The 27,677-nt window shown below is 40.4% G+C and overlaps 1 protein-coding gene across 5 annotated transcripts in view; it reads right to left on the minus strand.

Moving 5' to 3' along the window:
- The window catches only part of ENTREP2 (endosomal transmembrane epsin interactor 2), a 385,274-nt gene that overhangs the window by 4,941 nt on the left and 352,656 nt on the right, over window positions 1–27,677 (minus strand). For 4 of the 5 annotated variants that reach the window (XM_048868176.2, XM_048868177.2, XM_075133027.1 and 1 more), the window contains 5 exons: window positions 22,096–22,256; window positions 17,840–17,975; window positions 11,186–11,261; window positions 7,766–8,362; window positions 462–790 (listed from right to left, as the gene is read on the minus strand). In XM_048868176.2, the coding sequence (XP_048724133.1) occupies window positions 462–790; window positions 7,766–8,362; window positions 11,186–11,261; window positions 17,840–17,975; window positions 22,096–22,256 (1,299 nt within the window). The remainder of the gene's footprint in view (window positions 1–461; window positions 791–7,765; window positions 8,363–11,185; window positions 11,262–17,839; window positions 17,976–22,095; window positions 22,257–27,677) is intronic. The other variant, XM_048868178.2, reaches the window with a different exon arrangement.

The following is a 27,677-nucleotide window of genomic DNA, read 5'->3' on the forward strand; positions in this document are numbered from 1 at the left end:
TGCCAACTTCCTAAAAAATAACCAAACCCAGCATTCATCTTCTAGCCAGAAGCATGAGTGAGCACTGTCCTCCTCCAGAACAGATGCCAATACCACTTGTCTATCTACCCAAATGTATCTGCTCCAAAATGCATCTGAGCTTCACTAGTTCAAGAAGCAAAAGCTACAAGTCAGTTTCCAAACCTCTGTATCCTATATCCTCAAATACATTTTCCACCCCGCCTTACAGTTGGGGAGAAGAGAGTAAGCTTAAAAATAAGGTGAGAGTTCCCTATAAATCTTCAAGGACAGCATCAGTATAAATTCCTGCTCTGTGGAGTTTAAAGGCCATCTTTAAAATCATGTCATGTTCAGTTCAAAATATGTCATTGCTTGACAAAATTAATACTCAAAAGCCAACCCAGGACACAAGCATGTTAGCACCAGGTTCCTGCTTATTATAAATACCATAGTGATCCTACCTGGTCTATAATGTTGGCACTGAAGATGGCTTCTTCCATGTGTCTTTCATCAGATTTGATTACAGATCTTATGCTGTTCACAACGTGACGCACTTCTGGAGGGAGATTACAGTTCGAATGTTCCAAAAATTTAGCCACCAAAATTTTTGTGTCTTTATAGGCCTTAAGGTCTACTAAAGAGTGCGGTCGCTCTTTGGAGATTGTGTTGAAGGCCTTTGGCTTTAACTGTAGGTCAAGTTTCCTTGCGTCTCTTTGTTTTCCAGTGGATGGGAAACGGCTTACAGAGTCCTGGCAAGCAGAGGCAGCTACATGAGAACTAGAAACGGGAACTAAAAATAAAGGGGGGAAAATGAATTTTTTTAAAAAAGTCTAGAATAAGAAAGGTGTCAAATCAAACATCCTCACAGGGGAGTATTATAACATTCAGCCTACAGCCTATAACTCCTAGTAGGTTCACAGTGCAACACCAGTATAAAACAAAGGAAACATTAAAAAAAAAAAAGGAGTACTTGTGGCACCTTAGAGACTAACAAATTTATTTGAGCATAAGCTTTCGTGAGCTACAGCTCACTTCATCAGATGCACTCAGTGGAAAATACAGTGGGGATAACATTCAAAAACCGTTGGAGAACACTTCAATCTCTTTGGTCACTCGATTACAGACCTAAAAGTTGCAATTCTTCAACAAAAAAACTTCAAAAACAGACTCCACCAAGAGACTGCTGAATTGGAATTAATTTACAAACTGGATACAATTAACTTACGCTTGAATAGAGACTGGGAGTGGATGGGTCATTACACAAAGTAAAACTATTTCCCCATGTTTATTCCCCCTCCCCCACCGTTCCTCAGATGTTCTTGTCAACTGCTGGAAATGGCCCACCTTGATTATAACTATTATCTCCCTCCTGCCCAGCTCTCCTCCTGGTAATAGCTCACCTTAAGTGATCACACTCCTTACAGTGTGTATGGTAACACTCATTGTTTCATGTTCTCTGTGTATATATATCTCCCCACTGTATTTTCCACTGAATGCATCCGATGAAGTGAGCTGTAGCTCGCAAAAGCTTATGCTCAAATAAATTTGTTAGTCTCTAAGGTGCCACAAGTACTCCTTTTCTTTTTGCGAATACAGACTAACACGGCTGCTACTCTGAAACCTGTCATTTAAAAATATCGATTTTAAAGACTTCTAATAAGGGAATTGAAAGCTGGTGAAACTCTTCACACTGGCATTCCTGGAAAAGTTCTCCATTTACAGCACTGAGAGTGGCAGGGCAACATTCCTCCCCAGGACCAGGAGGGACCACATGGAAGAGTGGATAGGTAAAAATAGTCATGTTCATTGACCCTTCTGCTAATACTGCTATCATGAATGCCAGTGATACTATTTGAGTTAGGGGAAATTTTTCCACTACAGGCTGGGCTGAGACAAACATTCTTTATATACAAGCCCCTGCCCCCCTATGCTATAAACACAGCTGTAGACTAAAGTTCCCAGGAGAACTAGTCAGACTAAGAAAAGTTTAAGATGGTCCGGTGGCTTCAGTCATTTTATTCCAAAGTGAATAATGCATCAAAACATTGTGAAAAATAGAGCAAAAGTCCATGATGAAATAAGAGATCCAGGTCTCCCCTGATTTTCTCCTGAAGGCTGCTTCCCAAAATATGTGGATGTGCTGCATTATAATTTGTCACAAATCTTTGCCCCCACACCTACCTCAGTGGTTCCAATACGTTTTACTAAGGCAACCTACCAACTGCACTGAGTCTTTTTTTTGCGAACCACCATTAAATATATGTATCCTGTGCCCTGGCATTGCAACCCTAACTGGCTTGGTGGATAGGTGATGGAGGGGCAGCAGGGTCAAACTTAAGTGGTGGTGCAACCCCAGGTGCAGGACAGGAGCCACTGCTGCAGGGTGATCATAGGGTGGACTCACTCTCCACCCACCCCTGCCCCTCTGCACCAAGCCAGGAGAAATGTGTATGTGCCTAAGTCCCCGTGACCCAAATGAGATGGTTTGGGAACCATCTCTTTTAACTGGGAAACTGTAATGAAGCACTAGAATAAAAGAAAAGAGAGATAACATCTGGATCTAGGCATCATGTGCATGGAAAATGGCATTATCCGATACGGAGCATAATTTATTATTACTATTATTATTAACAGAGTTTGGGGGAAAAGATTCCCAATTACTTGATTTTATTTTTCAGTCTGTAGCTTGGTATAATTATTGATAGGGAAAAAAACCCCTATAATCCAATTTTAGGAAATCAACTCCTCTCCTATTTCCTAATGTTGGCTACATGTAGGAGCTCAGGCAAATGATCACTTGTTAAGAAATGTTTCCAGGGTTATGATGCATTTTCCTCTTTGTTGTATCTTTATCAAAGGTGCACATATTTAATATTATAAGCCTAATCTTGACAACCAGTTGACATCAATGATGCGCAGTGCGGACTCAGCTCCTTTTGCGAGCAGGCCCTATTGTAATTCCTTAAGAGACCCAATTAATCATAGAGGTATCTAGGATGTACTAGAAACAAGCAGGATGAATTCCTCTTGCCTCTATGTCTAAAGGAGCAGGAGTTCTGTTTAATAATACCATGCCCCATTACAGATTCATTCTGTTGCAGAGCAAGTGTCATGCACCACTAATTTTAGTTAATATACGCATTCTGGATAATATTGTGCCAACTTTTCCTGAGCTCCATCCTATCATTCAGTTGCCAAAGCATCAATGAACTGCAGAGGGGCTATCAAAGCATCTGCAAACAGCTCCAGAGGTATTTTGCTCTCTGCTGAAAGGGTACCTGTGAGGCCAGCACAATGATCATGTGATGATGCCACATAGTAATTACCACCACAGTCTTTTTGTCCGCAGGCTTCTGACAGTCAGAAAGGATTACATCCACCTATTTTTGGTAAGCCTGTTTATTACTCTTTCCAACAGTGAAAACTATTTTGAACTTCTAGGTACATTACAGAATGTTTTTCTTCTGCATCTTCAGGGCAAAGCATATAATGAAAAACTGGTCTAATCCTTCCTGGCAAAGTGTATAATTAAACCAGGGAAAAACAATATTAAAAGAACACTGAGTCTCACAAACTCAAAGTCATAATGAAATTAAGAAGGCTGGCTGCTTCTGTCCTTAATTTGCCTTGATGTACCTAGGTACTGCAATACATGATGGTGTATGGCTCTCCAGTTAAGAGGTAACATTTCAATGGGTTTAAGTGGAGTTTGTCTTGGCAGCCTTTACCACACTCATGACACTGGGCATAGAGCAAAATGAAATACTAGACATTGTTATCTGCCACACTAGTCACTATAGAGAATGCCAACAATGGATGGGTTTACTTTGGACTAGAGTGCACAGCTATATTGGTAAACCCTCCCAGCATAGATGCAGTTTATACTAGTATCACTAATTGTTTTAGTCCTCCTTTGTTATGGTAATAGCTTAATGAAAAAACTATAAACAATTCATTTATAAATAATTTTAAAATTGAGAACCCATTTCTTACTGAGATTGTATGTGAATTTACCACAGTCACAATGTGCAGGGATTACTGACCGTAAGAGTCTATTACATCAAAGGTATTTTTGATGTTCTTGTATCTGAAACAGCAGATATCCTGCTTTAAACAAACAAACAAGAAATCTGACTCCCAACATCAAGAGGTAAGTGGATGGACTATTGACCAAAGAGACCAGAATGGGTCTATCATGTCAAGTCTTATATGGGGGCACATTAATCTGAGAATTATTGACACAAAACTCCATAAAGTCTTAAACCTGCTTGGAAACAAACACTTTAACTCCTGGATTATTAATACATTAAGCGTAATGGCTGTTGTGTTACTGTAGGTAATGCGCAAGTGCAATAATTATGCTCAAATATTTTATGCTGGAAGCTAGTTGTGCAATGGCTGTAGCATGCATGATCCAATCTGGCAGAGACCCTCCACATCAATATGTAGCATTACATTTATAAATGCCTGAAAATCAGTACTTATATAGTGGAAATATGGCAGGCACCTGAGAGAAGATAATTGGTGGCGCCTGGGAGCGGAAACTGAGTTCTAAATTAACATTTTCCTACAACTTCTCCATCATGAGACACATACCTGGTCTTCCCCCATGAAAGATCGCCCCCACACAAATCTACCAATGTAAGCACTTTATTTTCTGTGCGTAAATTCCCCATCTATACAATGGGGATAGCAAATAATTTCTCCCCCACACTTTCTCTTTTGTCTTTTTAGACTAATCTTTTTGGGGTAGGGACTCTCTTTTCACTATATATTTGTACAGCACTAGCAGGATTAGTCTCATTTGGGGCCTCTAGATGCTACTGTAACACAAATGATAATAAAAGGACAGAAAGCTAAACTGTAAATTACTGGCAACGACTAGCTTTTCCTCTGCGTTTTGGGTGGAGCCCAGCTAGTTCCCAGCATCCCACCTCTTGTCCTCAACTCTGTTGATCCCCAGTTCCATTTCTGCAAGGTCACACCTCCCCCCAGTGCAAGCCCTCAGGCACAACTCCCTCCCTGCGAGGAAGTAGAAACAAGCACAAAGGAGAGTGGGTGTGTCAATTTTCTGTAGGTTTGTATTCCTCTGGAGAACATTTGTTTGGTCTGGCTCGTGATCAGGATGCTGATGTTTCCTTCCCCTTACCTTGCTTTTCTCCTCTATGGAAAGCAGGGACCTGTGTGTGCTTTAACATCAAAAAGCTTTCTTCCTACTTCTGCCAACAAATTCTAACACAAATACAGAGCCATTGGGGCCCTTCGTACTGGGCTGAATCCACCTCACTGCAACACGCCCACCTAGGTGGACTTGGCACAAAGGAGTTGCATGGGTAGAAGGGAAACAGAATCCTCCTTCCCAGGCATGGAACATCAGTAGAGTTCTGTGCCAGATACTGCAGCAACTATGCTGAATGCTGTTCCCCCATTCTGCAAGGAACATCCCCACTCCTTACCTGGCCACTCTCACTTTGTTCCCACACCCCAGCATGGTGGTGTGCCAAAGAATGTGGACCCCCTTGAATGGGCTGCAGATCTTCTGCCTCTCCTCCGCTGAAACTACCCCAATTCCACTGTGCCTCAGGCCTTCACTGCTGCATAGAAGTTTTTCCACTGAATGAACAATGTACAGCCTAAAGCAATTACCAGATTGCAATTTGCAGCATCTAAACATTCCATGTTACACTCTACAGCTTCATAGCCCACCCCTGAAGTATCCAGATCAAATGCTTAGGCAGAGAAAGCCAAAGATAAGCAACTCCAGCTGTGTGTCACAAGAGAAAGGACCTTAGGAAAGATGAAGCTGAAGGGGCTGATACAAATAGCTGCTACATGTCTTTGGAAATATGCTTCTTGTAATATTTATGTAATTTCCAAATAATGTTCAACAAACTCTTCACCCGAGCAGGGAGGAAAGCAGGCATTTGTTATGACTAGGGTTGAGGAACTTCATGGAGTTGGAGATTTTATGAATCTGTCAAACTGTTGCTGAAGATTACAAAATGGTTTGAATTTGCAAAGTTCTCTTTCCCTTCACTTAAACTCATCCATTTCTTCAAAGGGATTTAATTTTAAAGAACAAACAATCTGGTGATGAAAGAATCTCCCACAAGCTAGATCAGCACAAGTAAGCTTCCTATATGTTACATACACACAGGGGCATACTGGTGTTGTCTTTAGATCGTTCTCTGCCACTATATTTACAGTCTCTCTTAAACAGAACAAACAACCTAATGTTTGAGTCCAACTTTTCAATGCATGAAGTGGGTGGTAAATTAAACAAAATGAGTTCCCATATCCCTAGTTTTAACCCACACAGCTTCTTCTTACCAGATATGCAGCATTATAATAACATTCACACATAAGAAATCCAACATATACTATTTTTAGATTAAGGACACACTTTTATTGGGTGGCAATTTGAAGCCAGGTTTCCAGATTTAAAATGCCAGTGCATTAACTCACTGTCCCAGGGAGCTCACAGAACTACGTGTTAACGTCTCTGAAATTCACAGAATCACAGAAATTAAAGATCCAAAAATCCTAGTAGATCGTCTAGCCCATCATCCTGCTGGTGCTGGGTTATTCTACATACTATTTTCTTTTCATGTTTTGTCTGCTTCTGCTTTAAATTAGCCAAGCAATGACTCTTCCACCAGTTCCCTTGGAAAACTATTCAACAGGCCAACTGCTATCACTGGTAGGGGAACTTTTCTTCCTTTTACTTTCAATCTATTTCTCCACTTTACTCCTTTGAAAATCCCTGAACAATTTACTTCTTTTTGTGATGTCGATCCCTTTTCAATAGTTATAGACTGTTGTATCATCTCTGCTATCATTTGGCCAAATTATTCTACTGTAACAAATACTTTCTCTTTCACAGTAATAAACTGATTTTTCATGAAGAGTTGGCAGCTGCTAAGCAAGACCTCTCCCTTTCTCTCCCTCTGTGGCTGAGGGGGTTTTATAGCAGAAGAGACTGCTGCAGGAGAGCCAGACACTACCACCTTCTTGTTCTCATCACCATCCTTCTGAAACTGACCCGCTGTCTTGTCACTACACAGTCATACTGCAGCTGCTGCCTCTAGAGACAATGCTGTGAGTGTATCGCTTGCTGATCCTATCAGACAGTGCCACTTCAGGGAGGCAAACCAGAAGCCAGGCCTGCTGCACTACAAGTATATCTGCTTGGCCACTCCCCTTTCCTGAGTGGTACCCCAGCTTCCACTCAACTCTTTAGTCTTGGTGTTCAGTGTGACAGTGGCATACTAGGAGAAGCACCTGTTCTTTATACGTTGCCCAAGGTGTAGTTTTTTGACTCAGTGCAGAAAGGTCAATACAATTAAGAACAAAAAGAAAAGGAGTACTTGTGGCACCTTAGAGACTAACCAATTTATTTGAGCATGAGCTTTCGTGAGCTACAGCTCACTTCATCGGATGCATACCGTGGAAACTGCAGCAGACTTTATATACACACAGAGAATATGAAACAATACCTCCTCCCACCCCACTGTCCTGCTGGTAATAGCTTATCTAAAGTGATCATCAGGTTAAGAACAGCAATTATTAATTTCACACGTGTACACTTTTCCCCACATTCGTTCTGCCTATAACTTTTAAACATGGGAAATGTACAAGGAGCTAAATTCTACATATGTAAATCACGCTGCAAAACTTGATATAACTTCCAACAATACTAGCTGCAAGATAAATCACCTGTGCTTGATTTGTTCCATACTACATTGCCTTAGTGGCCCACACTTACCTTCTGTGCTGGATGAACATGATACAGGGTCACTAGTGGACCGGACTATGTTTGGAATGCCGTATTTTCTAATGTAGTGCTGCTGGGCAGTTCTCTCGGGGCAGCCATAGTGTGATGAAGTACTTGCAGGCACAGAACAGGGAGAGGGCTGAGAGTGTACAGCAGCAGGCTGGTTAAAGACCCCACAACAGATTTTCATTTGTTTCAAGGGTGGCGTGGCTTTGTTTTCTCTAACAGAGCTCTGGGATTCTCTTTCTGATGGGCTGAAATTCTCTGAAGAGCAGTCTGAGGCTCTGCCATGAACATAGTTCTCATATTCCTGGCCTTGAGATCTGTCCATAGAAGCTCTGCTGTGGGAACTCCCATCCTCATCAGGGGAACATTGGGAGTTAGTCCTGTGAAACCCAGAGCGAATGCTGTGATCCAAACTGGTGCAGCTTCTGTTTGTGGCCCCTTTGTGGGTTGTACTGTATGGAGAAAAGTGTGTGGAATGAAGAGACCCCTGAACTTCCAGAGAATAAAGATCCTCTGAAGAGTAGCTATGATCTGGGATGTCAGCAACCTCAGAGACCATAAGAGAGGTACTGTCAACAGACACTGCAAAACAAGGCATTTGGAGTATTAGCATATTGCAGTCGTGTATATCATCATTATTAGTATTCATTCATTGATCAAAGTTTTATACCTACCAGTATTATCAATGCTAGTTTTGTGTCTAACACCTTGTAACTAGGCATCACATGTGTCTCAAATACACTTCAAGGACCTTTTCGAAAAAGAGTCCACCCTTGTACCATCTCTCTAGCATACAAAATGTACAGCGTATCAGAGATTTCTTTCTCTCCGTGGTAGATAAAAGCTCAACATTCTCTGCAGATATACATCACCGTGGAAGCCTTTTGTATTAGAAGCTGAGATTTTTATCTCTTCTTCCAAGATGCTCACACATTTATATTATAAACGAAAACGTCTGTGTGTTACGTAAAGTTGTATTTTTCTCCTCTTTTTGTCAGAAATGGTTTTCAAAGAGAACAAAGAACCATACCTACATCCTGGCCTATACGTTCTTTTTTGCCTAACTTCAGAATACAACCAATTACTTTTCTATAGTGGACTAGAATTGATGAGGAGTTACCAGGTGTCATCCCCTAGTATATACAGAATATACATCACTTAAAATAAATTGTTCCATTCAGCTCAGCAATCTCAGATGCCAATGAAAGCTTATGCTCAAATAAATTTGTTAGTCTCTAAGGTGCCACAAGTACTCCTGTTCCTTTTCATGTAATAGCTGTTGATAGCAATGTTGGTAAGGTAAGGTCTAGCTGCACAATGACTGCTTTACTGTGGCACTCACAACAGTGACAAGGTTATTTTGGGGTATTTTTGTGAGGGTGGGCGTTGGGGGAACCTAGCGTAGACACAGACATAGCATGTTAATGTATAATATACTTAAGCAAAATGTTTGCAGTTTTGTTGTGGCCATGTTGGTCCCAGGATATTAGAGAGACAAGGTGGCTAAGGTAATATCTTTTATTGGACCAACTTATCTTGGTGAGAGAGAAAAGCTTTCAACCTGACACAGAGTTCCTAAAGAAAAGCCTGTGTAGCTCAAAAGCTTGTCTTTCTCACCAACAGAAGCTGGTCCAATAAAAGATATTACCTCACCCACCTTGTCTCTTTCTCAGTATGTAAAGGAATACATTCTTGTGGTTGGAGGCAGAACCTCTTTAGAAATGAGAATATACATGAAAATGTTGGATTTATATTCACTGTATGTATTCTATCATGTTAGTAATACCAACATTTAATAAAAATGTAATGAAGAGTTACATTTTTAAAAGATGCACATATACTTTTACACCCCCCATTATGTGTCAAAGAAAGAGTATGCATTTTAAAAATGTCTACATAATAAATACATTTGCACAGAGTTACAAAATGTTTGACTGAATCACTGATTCTTAACTCAACTACAGCATCACATATTATTTCAATACAAAGCAGAAAGGGGAGACATTCTGCTCACCATAGTGACCCAATAAATTCAGTTTTGATAAAACAAATTAAATATCTGCTAGGAGTATATAAGAAAACTCTTTGAAAACAGCACCTCCTTAATAATAAAAACTGGTCACCTTGAATCGTCAACATCACACTTCACTGCACAAAGATGTCAAATTTTTTTTTTAAAGAATATTTAGTGCTCGTGAAAAGTGAGGGATTGACGACTTTGAAGACCGAAGACTTCTAGTTATCCACAAAACAGACACATCATGGGAAGTATCCGATTTCCAACACTGATTTGTCAGCATACTCTGACACTGTTTTGGAAGATATTAGAGGATAGTTCAGTCCTCAGACCTGTTAAAACTTTAACTTCTCTTCTGAGATTGTCAGCAAGGGCGCCAAGAGGTAATACCTACCGGATGTTCATGTTGGCTATAATGTGGACACCTATCTGCTGGGGATTGGACTGAGACCATCACCGCATTTCATACATACCACTGAACAGCCATCAGGTAGTAACACATTCTGGTCATTGAGCTGAATTTAAAACAGTGACCTAGAGGTGAATACCTCTCAATGTCAATCAGACTTGTTGCAGAAAGGCTGTCCTGACAAATGTGGTTAAAAGAATGAGCTGGCCCTGTGCTGCTGATGATCAGCATCCCTATTCAAGAGATCTGCCTTCGAAAAAAGAGCTCAGGTTCATTCCTGGTCTTCTGGAGAATTCACAGCTAACATACTGCAGAGCAGCAGTAGGGAAGAGTGATGTGAGTGTACCACTCCAAAGGCAGCCACAGTTGCTTATTAATATTATTTATAGAGTGCCACAGGAATGCATGGTGCTTTAAAGACAACTAAAAGCCTCAAGAAAGCTTCCAAAGTAAGCTTTCCACAGAGCTTTGGAGACACCTTTGGAGAAGAAAACTGGCTTTTTTCTATGCCTACTTAGCCATTCTAGCAACATCAGTTTGTGAAGAAGAAAAGTAGTGAATGACTGGGACAAAAGTTATTATGACCAAGATGGGACCAAATCCCTCCTCTTCAAGAGGAAACAGCCCACTATAACACCTGGTCTACACTTAAAAGTTAGGTTGACATAGCTACGTGCTCAAGGGTGTGAAAAACTCAGACTCCTGAATGACATAGTTAAGCCAACTTAACCCACAGTGTAGACACGGCTAGACTGAGGGAAGAATTCCGTCGACCTAGCTACCGCTGCTCAGGGAGATGGATTACACACATGGATGGATAAACTCCTTCTCTCGCTCTAAGCCCTACGTCTAGGCTGCAGTCTATGGCACTACAGCAGAATAGCTGCAGCAATGTCGCTGTGCCACTGTAGCACCCATAGGACAGACATGGCCTTAGTGACAACTGCATGCTCCCAAAATAGACAGACAGTAAAATCACCTTGTGTACTTAAGCCAGCTGTCGTGTTTCTCTCACCCAAACTGGATTCAGTCACTTCCTGAGCTGTACCGGTGATCTGTACAGAAAGCATATAATAAAGAGTGTGTTAGCCTACAGATAGCATTACCCACAAATACAGGGCTGAAACATACTGTCATGGATCTAAAGGATATGACTGGTAATGTGAAAAAGCTATCCTACAAGTTGCTATTCAAATCAAAAGGTATTCACAGACATAGCAATTTACTATGTTTTTGGATCAGCAGCAGATGCAGAGTAAATGAATATGCCTAAAGCAATTGCTAGATTTTCCAGAATCTATAAAATAAATTATCTTGGGTTCAGAGGCATTTAGGGCTTCAGGCTAACATTACAAAGCATAATGACTGTGGTGCTTAAAATTAATGCTCCTATCTTCTTAGCATATGTGCAACATGCCTCAGATGGCACATGACCAGGATTCATCACTGAATTTGATCCGCTGGTTGGATCATTAGCTTCCCTGGCCAGTACTGACGGGGAGTGCAATGTGAACTGATCCATGCCCCACAATGCTCCTATTACCTACAGTCTTTCTGCAGTGGGGAAAAGTGCAGGGGGAACCAGCAGAGACTACAGCTAGTAGAAGCAGGTTCAGAAACAGCCAACGTGCACACAGAGAACTTTCCGCAGTTTTGACTGGACTTTCTCTGCCCTCTGCTGATTGGCTGCTTGCTCCAACCCTCTTCTACAACACCCTCACAGTCTCTTCACCTCAGCTTCCCGTCACACCCTCTTCACATATTCTCTTTTCCCCTGCCCTGTCATCCTCACCCTTCTTCCCTTCAGCATGCACTCCTTTCACTTTTCTTTCCATGTACCTTATCCCCGCCTAACTAATCATGGAACTATCATGCTATCTGCTGTCCTCACATTGTTCATGCTGCTTTTCCCCAACCTCTATCTGTCTTTTTAGACTGTGAGCTCTTTGAGGCAGTCACTGCCTGATACTCCGAGTTTGTACAGAACCTAGCACAATGGGGCCCCATTCTTGGTTGGTCCCTAGGCTCTACCATAATAAACATTAATAATATTCTTTACTTTTGGTCCTTGAAAAACTAGAGCAGAACAGCTTTTGGGTTTACTTTGCAGAAGTACCTACATTTAAGTATTGAATGTAGTAATCTCTAAAATGCTACAGGGTTCTTCTAGATGGATGGTGCTCTATAAGAGTAGGGCATTATTATTATTTATAGAAGTGGACTTATTACAGTTGCCAACAATTTGCAAGGGTGGATTATTATTAGCAAATGGTTCCTTCTGCCAAAAGGAAATTCAAGGATGATTTACCCCCCACCCCGACCCCCAATTATTCACTGATGCAGCACAGTTTGTGGTTTTGAAAAGTTCTTCAAAGCCTTTTCCCCATCATTTTAAAAAATCTTAATGTATTTTTCTCATTGAAATGCAGTTACAAATTTCACTTTAAATATAGATGATAAAAGTCAGCTGATGGGTTTCTGTAAATCACAAAGTCTCATAAGGAATGATAAAATAGTTTTTTCTGAAAAAAACAGAGATGGGTGTATGAGCGAGGAGAGTTTGCAAAACAAAATACAGATAAATGCCTGATTTATTACTCATTAAGGGAAAACAGTTAGCATTAAAAAGCTATCAACTTGATTAAAATTAGATACAACATTCATAACTCCGTATTCATGTGAATTCCTGTTGGAGATTTCTCCGCAAAATCACTAAGAGGGAGCAGTGCTCAAAGAGAGCATGCTAAAGGGGAAGAATTTTTAAAATCTTTAAGAACTTGATTCAAACACTACTGAAGCAAATGGGCTTTAGACCAGGTCCCTAACCTTGTTTTTAACCCCTCCATCAGATTTTTAGCAGTTCTTTGGGAACCTGCTATTGGAAAAGAATAAATGGTAATTATAAATAAAACAAGAGTACCAAACTATACCCTAAGACAAGGTCAGTATAGCATGAGATGTTATGTCATCTTTAGCAGAACACATCACATCTGCTCCTGTACGGCCACATTTAACTTTGCAATGTTAGCTGCACACCTGTGCCACTGTAGCTCTTCAGTGTAGACACCATCTCTGCTGACAGGAGGGTTCATCAGCGTAGTTAATCCACCTTGCCAAGAGGTGGTATCTAGCTCAACGGAAGAATTCTTCAAGTAACCTAGCACTGTCTACATCAGAGGTTAGGTTTGCTTATCTACACCACTCAGGGGTGTAGACTTTTCACACCCCTGAGTGATGTAGTTAAGCCAACTTAATTTTCCAGTGTAGATCAGGCTAACTAACTTCTTGCCTGCTGAATCAGACGTAAGATATTTCCTACCAATGCTCACCTCCAGTAATGCCAGGCGAATCTTGGACATTGTGGCATTTAGTCTGTATGGAACATACCGAGAACACTTGAATTTTTCAGTAATGGCAAGAAGGTGAAATGTTTTCACCTGTGCAATGGCTCAGTTGCTAACACCGAGACACTACTGCCTCCTCCAGGGAGTGGATTATGCAGGGAGAATTTGGAGGTAACACTCTTTCTCCAGGGTAAGGGTGAAGATTACATCATTCTTTCTCAACCCTTTAGAGTTTATTCTGGTGTACAAGATCAACTTCAAAGTGAGTCACTTGCTTTCTCAGCCTTAGAAGCACCACATGGTCCAAGAGCTCCTTTAGCACATTCCTGAGAAATGGGGCTGAGTGAATAAGATAGTATGCTTGGAAACGTAGGGCTCTTCCACTGAAAATTGGTAAGAAAAGTTTCCTGTTATAAATGAAAAGACAAGACCTCTCAGCTTAACCTCTGGGCTTCTGGCTGTAATGTGCAGACTCTTTACATTGGCATATAGCTTTCTTTAAATGTAATATTTGGCCTTCCTAGTGGTGGTACTTTGCTGGCAGACTGGAAATCATATTGAGGAATAGATAGGGCATTTTTCCACTTTACAACATCCCTTCTCTTAATACCACCAGAGTACCATGAGCATCTTCTTTGTATAGAGAAAGGATGGCAATATCTTTAATCTCTACATAAAAATATCGACTGCCTGAGGCTTCAGCTGCTCAGTGGCATCCAAAGAAGTGGAAGATGCATGGAAAGTTTTTAATCACTTGAGGAAGCCTAGCTATAGAGAGAGAGAGTTAAAAATCACTTACAGTTCTCAGATTTTCTCTCTCTCATTGAGCATTTTTTTCAACATTCAGACTCCATTTTACTTGGAAATACTATATGAGAATTTAAGCCCTGAGCTAAACCATGCTTTCTGCAACCCTGCACAGCCTACAAATTAGTAAAGCTTATAAGACATTCACTGGAATAATTCATCCAGAGACTGGGTCTTTCTATTCTTGTCTTTCGCCAAACCCTAGCAGATATCACCCCTGGAAAAGCATCGTGAAAAGCAACAAGTTGCAGAATGGATGACAGCTGCAAATTGTATTTAGAAGCAACCACTGCTACTAGCACTGACGTTTTCTGTACCTATCCAGGAAATAGCCGCGTCTAATTTGATAACATGCTGAAGACCTTAAGCCCCATAAAAACAAACAAAAAACAATATGCCTGAAGCTCAGTAAGAGGCTTAAGAACTATTATTGCTTAATGGCTCCCAGCAGCACTTCTGTAGCTAAAGCTCTGCCATTATTTCCATTGGAAAGTCTGCCTTTGAGGAGTTTATAAATCCAGTCAATTCAATTCAGACCGTGCTGCAACCTGGTGCATATTATATGAGAGTGTGTAGCATGTATGTAAGAATTTGAGGCTCCATTCTATATTCCTTGCAGATCTAAATTTGTCACTGATTTTAAGGCTGTGTTCTTCAGTTTTTAAATTCCTTGGGACTTCTGGTCCACAGTGAATGTAGGTTTGGGCCTTTGATGTTAATGAAAGTGTCAAGAACACAAGTTGTTCTGCAAACTCTACCACTGCCAATGCACTTCACTCCTCACCTTCCACGCCTCTTGCCAATCTACTCTTAGAGCTTTCCTGCCAGACATACAGTGGGGTGATGTGGATTAACACCCAATAAGAGCTTTATAATCATTATCACATAATAATTAAAAATCCACCACCCATTTTCACTTGAGATCGGAACCAACACTGGTACCCAGGAGCCCAGAGATAAATGGGTGGTGCATTGACACTGACTCAACTGTCAGAGATTTATGGACAATGCATCTGCTTAGGGGATTCTTTTGGGGAGGCCTGACATAATAGGGTAGAGGATGATTTTGCTGCTCTAAGTTACTAGCTTGTTAAGTTAATTATTTTTGTTGTCTGTGAGTGCCACGTGCTGCTGGGGTGGCTGTTTCTGTGTAAATTGTGATCCTGACTAATAGTCAGAGCATGCAGAACGGTGGACAGGCATATTTTTGTATTTAAATATAAATAAATAAATAGCCATTTATATAACCTTCTCGCATACAAATTCTCATTTGAAATTTTTTTTAAACCAGATATGATTTTAATTGCTTTTGCCTTTTTTTTAAAGGTAGAGATAAGACAAATATAAAAACATTGCAAAAAACCCTAAGGCTTTCAGATTCCTTTACAATTAATGCTGTAAAGAAAACAGGGCAGAATTTCAGTAAATAACATTTGAGAAACGAGCTAACTGGGATTCTCAAATTTTGCTGTTCAGAAGCAATTTTCATTGACTCATTTCTATGACTGAAGAATAAATCAAAGAGACAAGGGGGTAAGTAATACCTTTGATTGGACCAACTTCTGTTGGCTAGAGAGACAAGTTTCGAGTTTACACAGATCAGAGGCAAACAATATTTGGCCTGTTGCTACCTTCTACCAGGTATAAGTAGACTAAGCGAGAAAAACAAAGACTTAGCAGAAGCTGCTTTGTGAGTTAAGAAGGTTGAAATGTCTGATGTGTCTCATTTAAGCCTAGCTGCACATCCCTTGAGCATCCACCATTGCTGCTTTCTTTGGACACTTTTTAAATTGTCAGCAATTTTCCCTCTGTGGAGGTGAGTCATGTATTTATATTTTAATCTAATGTTTCTTAATATGTTGCTTTCCCTGGGGCAGAGCAACCACAAGTTATTTCTTGTATAGTCTGAGTGAATGTGCAGCACTCTAGTAACACATAGTATAGATAGATGCAATGTTAACCAGCTATATGCACATAACTCTGCAAATGTTCACCTCAACCCTGACAAGCAGCAGTTGGATGTTAAATTCCTCAGACTTCCTTGAGTTTCTACTGAAATTTGAAGAAAATCAAAGAAATTGAGACTGTTATATAGGGTGGCAGTTAATCAGCGTGATCACCAAGCACCCCTCACATATCACTGCTTAATTTGGCATTAACTGTGTCCCCCATGTGCACCATAATTCTGTAACTGATTGTCTAAATGGATTTTGAGTCGTATGGTATGGAATAAAGGCAGAAAATACAACTGAAAAATATAAATGAGATATACTGGACCTTTTGTTGAAGCTCATAATGGAGTTAAGGGGCTTACAGAACATTGTTATTGATACAATATATCAGCCATTACTGCAAGTAACAGCATCAAAAAGTATGAGCAACAGCAAAATTACAAACAAACGTAGATTCTGCTCATTGCTTTATTACAGAAACATGTCCCTATTTCTTATAGTTCACTATATAGCTGTGTGTAGTTCCTCATCACTTAATGTAATCACTAGATACAGGTCAGTTCCTAGTATTTTGGGGCCAGCTTGGTTTCTGTTCCTGGAAGGCTATATGTTAGAACTGGCAGAGAGTAAATTTTGACACTGGGTGTAAGCCTTTCTGTCAAGACTTGGGCAAGTCATTATAAGAAAATCTATGCCAGCTCATTTCCAGAAGATAATTTGAGATCCAATTCCAACTGCAAAGCACTTTTTTTAAATTGATCTAAGTTAATATATAGTCTTTTGCAGGAATTTCTCCTAACTCAAATATGGTACTTAATGGAATTTTATATAGAAATTTGTATTAATCTAAGCTCAGACCACAGGACATGTTAAAATTATATGTCACATGAGCTGTATTTCTAAGACACACACAGATGGAATCATCACATTTTGTACCAAACAAAATTACCTTCTTGGTTAGCAAATCTAATCTCCTACCTATGCACAGTACATTAAAGAAAAGTAAGGCAATCTCCCTGTTGTAGGCAGTAGACTACTTTGAATAAATGAAAACTGCTTCCTACTTGAGGATTCTTCTTACCAAAAGGGCCAAAGCAGCCCAGTCTCACTTCAGAATGTCATTCTCCATCGACACCTAAAAAAAAGGTTCCTTGCTTCAATGGCTCAAATCTCTCCTAGGATTTCTTCAGTGATGTTCCAATGTTCTGTGGTTATTTTTGTGATATTTTAAAATGAATGACCTCAACTGAAATGCCATGTCTTATATAAACATTTATCCAAGCATGCACCCAGAATTTAGGAGGAAGCAGACTTATAGGTGAAGGTCACAAGCTATGACTGGGAAAGGAAAACACCCATTTAATTTAAAGACACTGGACCAGAAATTATCAGTTTAAAGAATGCAAAAGTGCTCACAATTCAAACACGTTTATCACTGTGTCCTTCAGGTACTTTTACCTCCTAAATTCTTTAGTAAGTAAGAGAATGGCCAAAGAAAATTCATCCCTATTTCCTTTGATCTTTCCTTACCTGACTAGCAGGGGTCTGTCCAATCACTGCTTCATAAGGAGGGGGTAGCTCCGTTGGATATAGCATTCCTGGGCTGTTAATGGTGACTTCATATAAAGCACTGAAGGAGGAACGAGGAAAGTCCAAATGGAGACCTCTGTTAAAGAAAATAAATGTTGACTTATCATTTCACTGAACTGGATTTACCTGGAAAACTGTCATCTTCCACACTGATGTAGTTAGCAGATGCATGTTTCTGAATTTGTGACTGAACCCATCACAAAGCAGTCCATTGAAGAGATTCATCAGACAAGTGAAATGAAGCCTAAATTCAAAGGATAGTTTAAAAATTGTATTTCATTTTTGGATACTGGCCATTTTTACCAATGTATTCTATAGGCATTAATGTCTTGCACATACAGTACTCTATAGCAATGTACATTAACTTAAAGGCAATTTCCTCAAAAGATTAACTTTCACTTTTAACTTCTGTGTATAATGCTAACAATTATGGTAAAATTAATAGTAAATCTGAATCCTTGTTTTATGTTCAAATATTGTTATCCCTGTCTTGTCTGAATTCATCCACTTCTCCATCATGGTCTTTTTTTATACACTAGCACTATTATAAACAAATCAGTGTTTTAAACAGGGCTGTCAAGCGATTAAAAAATTTATCACAATATCGCAAGATATTTACATGTCAGATGCGCTAAAGATTCATATGTCCCTTCATGCTTCCACCACCATTCCAGAGACAGGCGTCCATGCTGATGACGGTTTCTGGTTAATAATGATCCAAAGCAAAGTGGACCGATTCATGTTCATTTTCATCATCTGAGTCAGATGCCACGAGCAGAAGGTTGATTTTTCTTTTTTGGTTTGGGTTCTGTAGTTTCCACATAGGAGTGTTGCTCTTTTAAGACTGCTGAAAGCATGCTAAACACCTCATCCCTCGCAGATTCTTAAACCTTAGGTCGAGTGCTGTAGCTATTTTTAGAAATCTCACATTGGTACCTTCTTTGCGTTTTGTTAAATCTGCTGTGAAAGTGTTCTTAAAACAAACATGTGCTGGGTCATCATCCGAGATTGCTATAACATGAAATGCAGGTAAAACAGAACAGGAGACATACAATTCTCCTGCAAGCAGGTAAGTCACAGATTTAATTAACGCATTATTTTTTTCACAAACATCATTAGCAGGAAAGCATGTCATCTGGAATGGTGGCCAAAGCATAAAGGGGCATACGAACGATTAGCATCTCTGGCACATAAATACCTTGCAACGCTGACTACAAAAGTGCCATGCGAATGCCTGTTCTCACTTTCAGGTGACATTTTAAATAAGAAGCAGGCAACAGCATCTTCTATAAATGTAAATAAACTTGTTTGTCTTAGCAATTGGCTGAACAAGAAGTAGGACTGAGTGCACTTGTAGGGTCTAAAGTTTTACACTGTTTTGCTCTGAGTGCAGTTATGTAACAAAAAAATCTACGTTTGTAAGTTACACTTTCACAATAAAGAGATTGCACTACAGTACTTGTGTGAGGTGAACTGAAAAATACTATTTCTTTTAAAAGTGGCAAAGAGTCCTGTGGCACCTCATAGACTAACAGAAATATTGGAGCATAAGCTTTTGTGGGTGAATACCCACTTCGTCGGACGCATGTAGTGGAAATTTCCAGAGGCAGGTATAAATATGCAAGCAAGAATCAGGCTAGGGATAACGAGGTTAGTTCAATCAGGGAGGATGAGGCCCTCTCCTAGCAGCTGAGGTGTGAACACCAAGGGAGGAGAAACTGCTTTTGTAGCTGGCGAGCCATTCACAGTCTTTGTTTAATCCTGAGCTGATGGTGTCAAATTTGCAAATGAACTGAAGCGCCGCAGTTTCTCTTTGAAGTCTGGTCCTGAAGTTTTTTTGCTGCAGGATGGCTACCTTTAAATCTGCTTTTTTGTGTCCAGGGAGGTTGAAGTGTTCCCTACAGGTTTTTGTATATTGCCATTCCTAATATCTGATTTGTGTCCATTTATCCTTTTACGTAGGGACTGTCCAGTTTGGCCGATGGACATAGGAGAGGGGCATTGCCGGCACATGATGGCGTATTACATTGGTGGACGTGCAAGTGAATGAACTGGTGATGGTGTGGCTGATCTGGTTAGGTCTTGTGATGGTGTTGCTGGTGTAGATATGTGGGCAGAGTTGGCATCGAGGTTTGTTGCATGGATTGGTTCCTGAGTTAGAGTTACTATGGTGGGGTGTGTAGTTGCTGGTGAGAATATGCTTCTGATTGGCGGATTGTCTGTGGGCGAGGACTGGCCTGCCTCCCAAGTCCTGTGAAAGTGAGGGATCATTGTCTAGGATGGGTTGTAGATCAGTGATGATGCGTTGGAGAGGTTTTAGCTGAAGACTGTATGTGATGGCCAGTAGAGTTCTGTTGGTTTCCTTCTGAGGCTTGTCTTGCAGCAGGAGGCTTCTGGATACACATCTGGCTGTGCTGCTCTGTTTCCTTATTTCCTCGTGTGGGTATCGTAGTTTTGAGAATGCTTGGTGAAGATCTTGTAGGTGTTGGTCTCTGTCTGAGGGGTTGGAACAAATGTGGTTGTACCTCAGCGCTTGGCTGTAGACAATGGATCGTGTGGTGTGTACAGGATGGAAGCTGGAGACATGAAAGTAGGCATAGTGGTCAGTGGGTTTTCGGTATAGGGTGGTGTTAACATGACCATCACTTGTCTAGGAAGTGGACCTCCCATGTAGATTGGTCCAGGCTGAGGTTGACGCTGGGGTGGAAGCTACTGAAATTGTGGTGGAATTCTTCCAGGGTTTCCTTCCCATGGGTCCCAGATGATGAAGATGTCATCAATGTAGCGTAGGTAGAGAAGGGGCGTGAGTGGACGAGAGCTGAGGAAGCGTTGTTCCAGGTCAGCCATAAAAATGTTGGCATATTGTGGGGCCATGCGGGTGCCCACAGTGGTGCCACTGGTCTGGAGATATATATTGTCACCAAATTTGAAATAACTGTGCGTGAGGATAAAGTCACAGAGTTCAGCAACCAGTTGTGCTGTGGCATCATCAGGGATACTGTTCCTGACAGCTTGTATTCCATTTGTGTGTGGGATGTTTGTGTAGAGAGCCTCTACATCCATGGTGGCTAGGATGGTGTTTTCTGGAAGATCATGAATGCATTGCAGTTTTCTCAGAAAATGAGTGGTGTCACAGAGATAGCTGGGAGTGCTGGTGGTGTAGGGTCTGAGTAGAGAGTCCACATATCGGTCAGTCCTTCAGAGACAGTGCCAATGCCCAAGATGATGGGGCGTCCAGGATTTCTGGGTTTGTGGATCTTGGGTAGTAGATAGAATAGCTCTAAGGGTATGTTGATTTGTTCCTGTGTTAGTACAGGGAGTCTCCTGAGTAGATGATGCAGTTTCTTAGTGTATTCCTCAGTGGTATCTGAGGAAAGTGGCCTGTAGAATTTGGTATTGGAGAGTTGTCTGGCAGTCTCCTTTTGGTAGTCAGACCTGTTCATGATGACAACAGCACCTCCTTTATCAGCCTCTTTGATTATAATGTCAGGGTTGTTTCTGAGGCTGGGGATGGCATTGCATTCTGCACGACTTAGGTTATGAAGCAAGCAATGTTGTTCTTCCACAATTTCTGCCTGTGCACATCAGCGGAAGCCTCCTATGTATAGGTCCAGACTGTCATTTCGACCCTCAAGAGGAGTCCATGTGGAGGTCTTCTTCTTGTGCTGTTGGTGAGAGGGTATCTGTGTATCAGTGTGCTGTTCAGTGTTATCTTAAAAGTATTCTTGGGGTCGGAGACGGCAAAAGTAGGCTTCCAGATCACCGCAGAACTGTATCATGTTTGTGGGAGTGGCGGGGCAGAAAGAGAGTCCCTGAGATAGGACAGACTCTTCTGCCAGGCTGAGTATGTAGCTGGACAGATTGACGATATTGCTGGGTGAATATTTAATAAATTTCAATTGGTATTCTGTTGTTTAACAGTGCAATTAATTTTTTTAATTGCAATTAATTTTTTTGAGTTAATCACATGAGTTAACTGCGATTAATTGACAGCACTAGTTTTAAAATGTTGTTCTAAGAGACTTTGTGAAACATGCATGAAACTACAGTTCATATTTTTGGAAAAGACATCCACTATAAAGGATTGACACTATGGGGCTGTCTGTATTGTATAATTCATTTTTCCCTGAAGTAGTGTCAATTTGTGGCCCAAAGCTATGAAGGAATGACATTAATGTTCAGGGACAAAGAATTACCTCTGTGCTTCCATTACAGGTGCGCAGGTATATTCAGGTGGGTAGTAGGGTGGTGGTGGTATTGGAGGTATGAACTCATCGAAGTCCAGGGTCTGATGCAGAATAGTTCCATGGGGAGTCATACAGTCCGGGTTGGTGGAATGTGACCTCTGTGGCAGAAACTGAAAATAAATAAAAAAGGTAAGGTTTCTTCAGATGGTAATGGTGGAAATAACAAAAATAAGAAGACAGATTCTGCCATCCTTATTCTCATTGGGTTGTACCTTATTCCACAAGTAGCATTACTGCAATCAATTGGTCTGCTTCAGGGAATAGAGTACTACTAGAGTACTACGCAGTATGAGTGAGGGCGGTAGAACCTGGCCCAAAAGGAGGATGAGGAAATTGGTAGAAGTAAAACAAGATTTCATTAAACTCTTAGAGGACACCAAAAATCTTCATAAAGTTTGGGGGAAATACAATATTCTACCACCAGGATGGAGAACACAGACATTTCAGATTGAACAGTGTGGCAGAAAACAGGAGTTTATCTTATAAAGTAATTTGTTAAAGCATTAAATGGTATAACCTGTTAAGAAATAATGAACACTTGGTTATACCTATTAAAATAACTATTTGCACATTCTCACTGCCAATTTGGAATGCATCATATTAAAAGTCAGGTGCTACATGCTAAATATGTATTTTTAAAAAAGAAATAAGAAATGACAAGTATCCCACAAACCCATGTTTCATTACATGAGAATTCAACCTAATTTGTATTTGATTTTATAAAATAAATGATCTCAATATTAATATATTTTTATAGTTGGTGTGGTATAGAAATTGTTATGTTTTAATATGGTATACAGTTTTAAAATACTGTAATCCTGTGAATAAAAAGAAAAGAAAAAGGACGCTCCCCTATGCCCACACATTCCCACACCTAAAAACTAGGGCTGTCAAGCAATTAAAAATATTAATCATGATTAATCACACTGGTAATAATAGAATACCATTTATTGAAATATTTTTGGATGCGTTCTACATTTTCCAATATATTGATTTCAATTACAACACAGAATACAAAGTGTACAGTGCTCACTTTATATTTATTTTTATTACAAGTATTTGCACTGTAAAAAATAAAAGAAATAGTATTTTTCAATTCACCTAATACAAGTCATAGAATCATAGAGTTGGAAGGGACCTCAGGAGATCATCTAGTCCAACCCCCTGCTCAAAGCAGGACCAATCCCCAATTTTTGCCCCAGATCCCTAAATGGCCCCCTCAAGGATTGAACTCACAACCCTGGGTTTAGCAGGCCAATGCTCAAACCACTGATCTATCCCTCCTCCCAGATAGGAGTTGCCTTATCAAGTGGGAGGGCCTCGTTAGCACTGACCCCCCCACTTGGTAAGGGGACTCCCATATTTTCATGTGCTGTGATATATATACAGTTTACTGTATGTTTCACTCCATGCATCCGATGAAGTGGGTTTTAGCCCACGAAAACTTATGCCCCCAAAAATGTGTCAGTCTCTAAGTGCCACAAGGACTCCTCGTTGTTTATGAAAATACCTGTTCTCACTTTCTGGTGACATTGTAAATAAGAAGAGGGCAGCATTATCTCCTGTAAATGTAAACAAAACTTGTTTGTCTACGCAATTGGCTGAACAAAAAATAGGACTGAATGGACCTGTAGGCTATGAGGTTTTAAGTGGTTTTGTTTTTGAGAGCAGTTATTTAACAAAAAAAATCGACATTTGTAAGTTGCACTTTCACGACAAAAAGATTGCACTACAGTACTTGTATGAGATTAATTGAAAAATACTATTTCTTTTATCATTTTTACAGTGCAAATATTTGTAATAAAAATAATATACACTGATTTCAATTACAACACAGAATACAATATATATGAAAATGTAGAAAAACATCGAAAATATTTAATAAATTTTAACTAGCATTCTATTTTAACAGTGCGATTAAAACTGTGATTAATCGCAATTAATTTTTTTAAATCGCAATTAATTTTTTTAATTAATCACATGAATTAACTGCGATTAATCGACAGCCCTACTAAAAACAAAAAATACAACTGTACCAAACTCTAAACAGTAACAATGACTGAGAAGTACAAATCAAGGGCCTGAAGCTGATCAGGCTCTAACACAGCAATAGGATCAAAAAGCACACTCAGTGATATAGAAAAACAATAGCCTAATGAGCCTGTTAGCAGGTTTAAATGACTGTTCTGAAGATCAAATGAAACTTGGCCTTTGTGACCCTGTTTTATATGCTCTGCATGGGGAGAAGCACATCAATAGCCAATCACAACACAGAGAGGCATTCTTTCACCTTCTGTTGAGTCTCTGCTGTCATATTATTTTTGTAGGACTGGTAGATGATTGGGTCTTTAGCTCACCTTTTGAAACAACTGAGCTAAGAAAATTTTCTGAAGGCACACTTCTGCTTTTTTACTGAAACAAGTGAATATATCTATTTGTACTGTTGTCTCATTGCATTGTTATGATTTTTACAAAAGTTCCACTGACACAGATAAAAGAAGCAGTCATATAACAGGAAAACAAAAATGTTTATGTTTAGAAGACCTAGCAAATGGGTTTCATTTTTAGCTTGGCAGGGGTTGTACCTTTCTGGGAAGAACTCATCTCAGACGTAAATCTGATTTTACATTACACCAGCAATTAATCTGGCTCCTTGTGTTTAGAAGCTTAAAGTAATCATTGTTCCATGAAACACTCTATGTATAAGATGACTTAAAGGTCACAGTCTCAATGATGTAATACAGTGGAGGGTCAGGGAGCCAGGTTCCCTTTGTTTGTGGGAAATTAACAATTAGATGCTTACTAATTAGCTGTCAAGTTATACTTTCCAGGATATCTACGAAGTAATTAGCCTCCCATGCTCCAGATTCTGCTACCAGCAGTCAATCTACTTCTTTCAGTCAGTGTGTTCTACTGATGCTACTAGAACAGTAGGAGCAAACTCATAGCTACGTACTACCTCTGGCCTGACGCACACTAGGCTGGCAAAGCTCTTCCCAGGTTGAACCTAGGAACAAAAGCTATATTAAAATCTTAAAGATGCTAGCCTAGGCAGGAAGTGGGGGGTTGAGTGGCGTGTCAGTAGTCACCTAGGTGGAGTCTCTGACAGATGTACAGGGAGACTGTGTCACAGGGAGCACATTGCAGCAGGACAATCTGTCTCTCTCATACAGACATGCGGTGAACTGGGCTGAGAGGAGCTTGCAAGAAAAGATTAAGATGTAGGTAAGGGGAAATATACGTCTAGCCCTGTTGTTTTATATGTTTGCTCTTATTCATAGATTTATAAATTCCAAGGCCAAAAGGACCATTGTGATCATCTAGTCTGACCTCCTGTATAACACAGACCACAGAACTCCACCAAAATAATTCCCTTTCAACTAGAGAATATCTTTAAACCAAAATCCAATCTTGATTTTAAAACTGCCAGTGACTGAAAATCCACCATAACCCTTGGTAAGTTGTTCCAATGGTTAATTACCCAGACTTGAAAACTTACTCCTTATTTCCAGTCTGAATTTGTCTAGTTTCAACCTGCAGCCATTGGATCTTGTTCTTACTTTTTTCTGCTAGTTATCAAATATTTGTGTATCAAATCTTATTATCCCATTATCAAATATTTGTTTCTCATTTAGATACTTATAGACTGATCAAGTCACCCCTTAACCTTCTCTTTGTTAAACTAAATAGATTGAGCTCCTTGAGTTTACCACTATAAGGCATAATTTCCAATTCTTCAATCATTCTCATGGCTCTTCTATGAAACAGCTACAATTTATCAACATCCTTCTTTAATTACAAACGCCTTACAGAAATTTAAGCATATTACATCAACCTTATTTCCTTTAGCAATCAATCTCATCAAAAGAAGATATCAAGTTAGTTTGACCGGATCTATGAATCTATTTTCCATAAACCCATTTTATTGTCATATTATTATTTAATGTATTATTATTTATATTTATTATTTAATGATTGTCATTAATTCTTTATTAATCATGTCCGTATCAGCTGCTCATTTATCTTGCCCTGGATTGATGTCAGCCTGACAGGCCTATAAATTAGCTGGGTCATCCTATCTACCCTTTTTAAACATTGGCACAACCTTAGCTTTCTTCCAGTCTTCTGGAACTTTCCCAGCATTCCAGACTTATTGAAGACAAACATTAATGGTCTAGCGAGCTCTTAAGTTAGCTCTTTTAAAACTCTTGGATACAAGTTCTCTGGAACTGCTGATTTTACTATGTCTAACCGTAGTAGCTGCTGTTTAACATCCTCATGAGTTACTAATGGAATGGAAAGCATGTCATCATTATCATAATCTGAAATGACTACATGAGATGGCTTTTTTCCAAATAGGGAACAAAAAAATATTTACTGAAAAACATCTGTCTTGTCTGCATTATTATTGATAATTCTACCATTTCCATCTAGTAATGGACCAAAACAATTGTTAGGATTATCTTTGTTTTTTATGCAATTTTAAAAGCTGCCTTCTTGTTGTCCTTAAGGAAACTCTTTATGGCAGGGACGGGCAAACTTTTTGGCCTGAGGGTTTCCGAAATTGTATGGACGGCCGGTTAGGGGAGGGTGTGCCTCTCCAAACAGCCAGGCATGGCCCGGCCCCTGCCCCCATCTGACCCCCCCCGCCACTTCTCACCCCCTGACAGCCCCCAGGACTCCTGCCCCATTGAATCCCCCCGTTCCCTACCCCCTGATAGCCCCCCCCCAGGACCACTGCCCCATCCAACCCCACCTTCTCCCTGACTGCCCTTGGAACCTCAGCCCCCCGCTGCCGCATCCAACCCCCCCCTCTCCTTCCTGACTTCCTCCCCGGAACCCCTGCCCCCATTCAACCCCCCTGTTCCCTGCCCTCTGACTGCCCCGACCCCTATCCACACCTCCGCCCCCTGACCACCACCCCAACCTCCCCTGCCCTCTATCCAACTGCCCTCCCCTGCTCCCTGCCCTCTTACCGCACTGCCTGGAGCGCTACAGCCATGCCGTCCAGAGCACCAGGACAGGCAGCCGCGCCACCTGGCTGGAGCCACCCACGCCACCACACAGCACAGAGCATTGGGTCAGGCCATGGCTCTGCAGCTGCGCTGCCCGGCAAGAGATCACAGCCCTGCCACCCAGAGCATTAAGCTGAGGCTAACGGGAAGGGGGAACAGTAGGGGAGGGGCTGGGGGCTAGCCTCCCGGGCCAGGAGCTCAGGGGCCGTGCAGGAGGGTCCCGCAGGCCATAGTTTGCCCACCTCTGCTTTATGGTCAGCAAAAGTGTGTCCCTTTGCTTCTCTTATCAATTTTGTACAATTCATCACTATTCCCCTTCTTCTATTACTTATAATATATTTTTAATTATATGTAATTATAAATAAAAATTATTCCAAATAACATATAAATAAATATTGGAATATATTATTAAAATAATTATAAATAATAAATAATTATTTGGAATTCCTCCTGGTCTTCTTCTCTCTGTTGGCCACAGCCTACCTATTGTAGTCTCTCTCCAGCCATGCAGAAAGC

This window comes from Caretta caretta, chromosome 10 (genome assembly GCF_965140235.1).
Source record: "Caretta caretta isolate rCarCar2 chromosome 10, rCarCar1.hap1, whole genome shotgun sequence".
Lineage (NCBI taxonomy): Eukaryota > Metazoa > Chordata > Testudines > Cheloniidae > Caretta > Caretta caretta.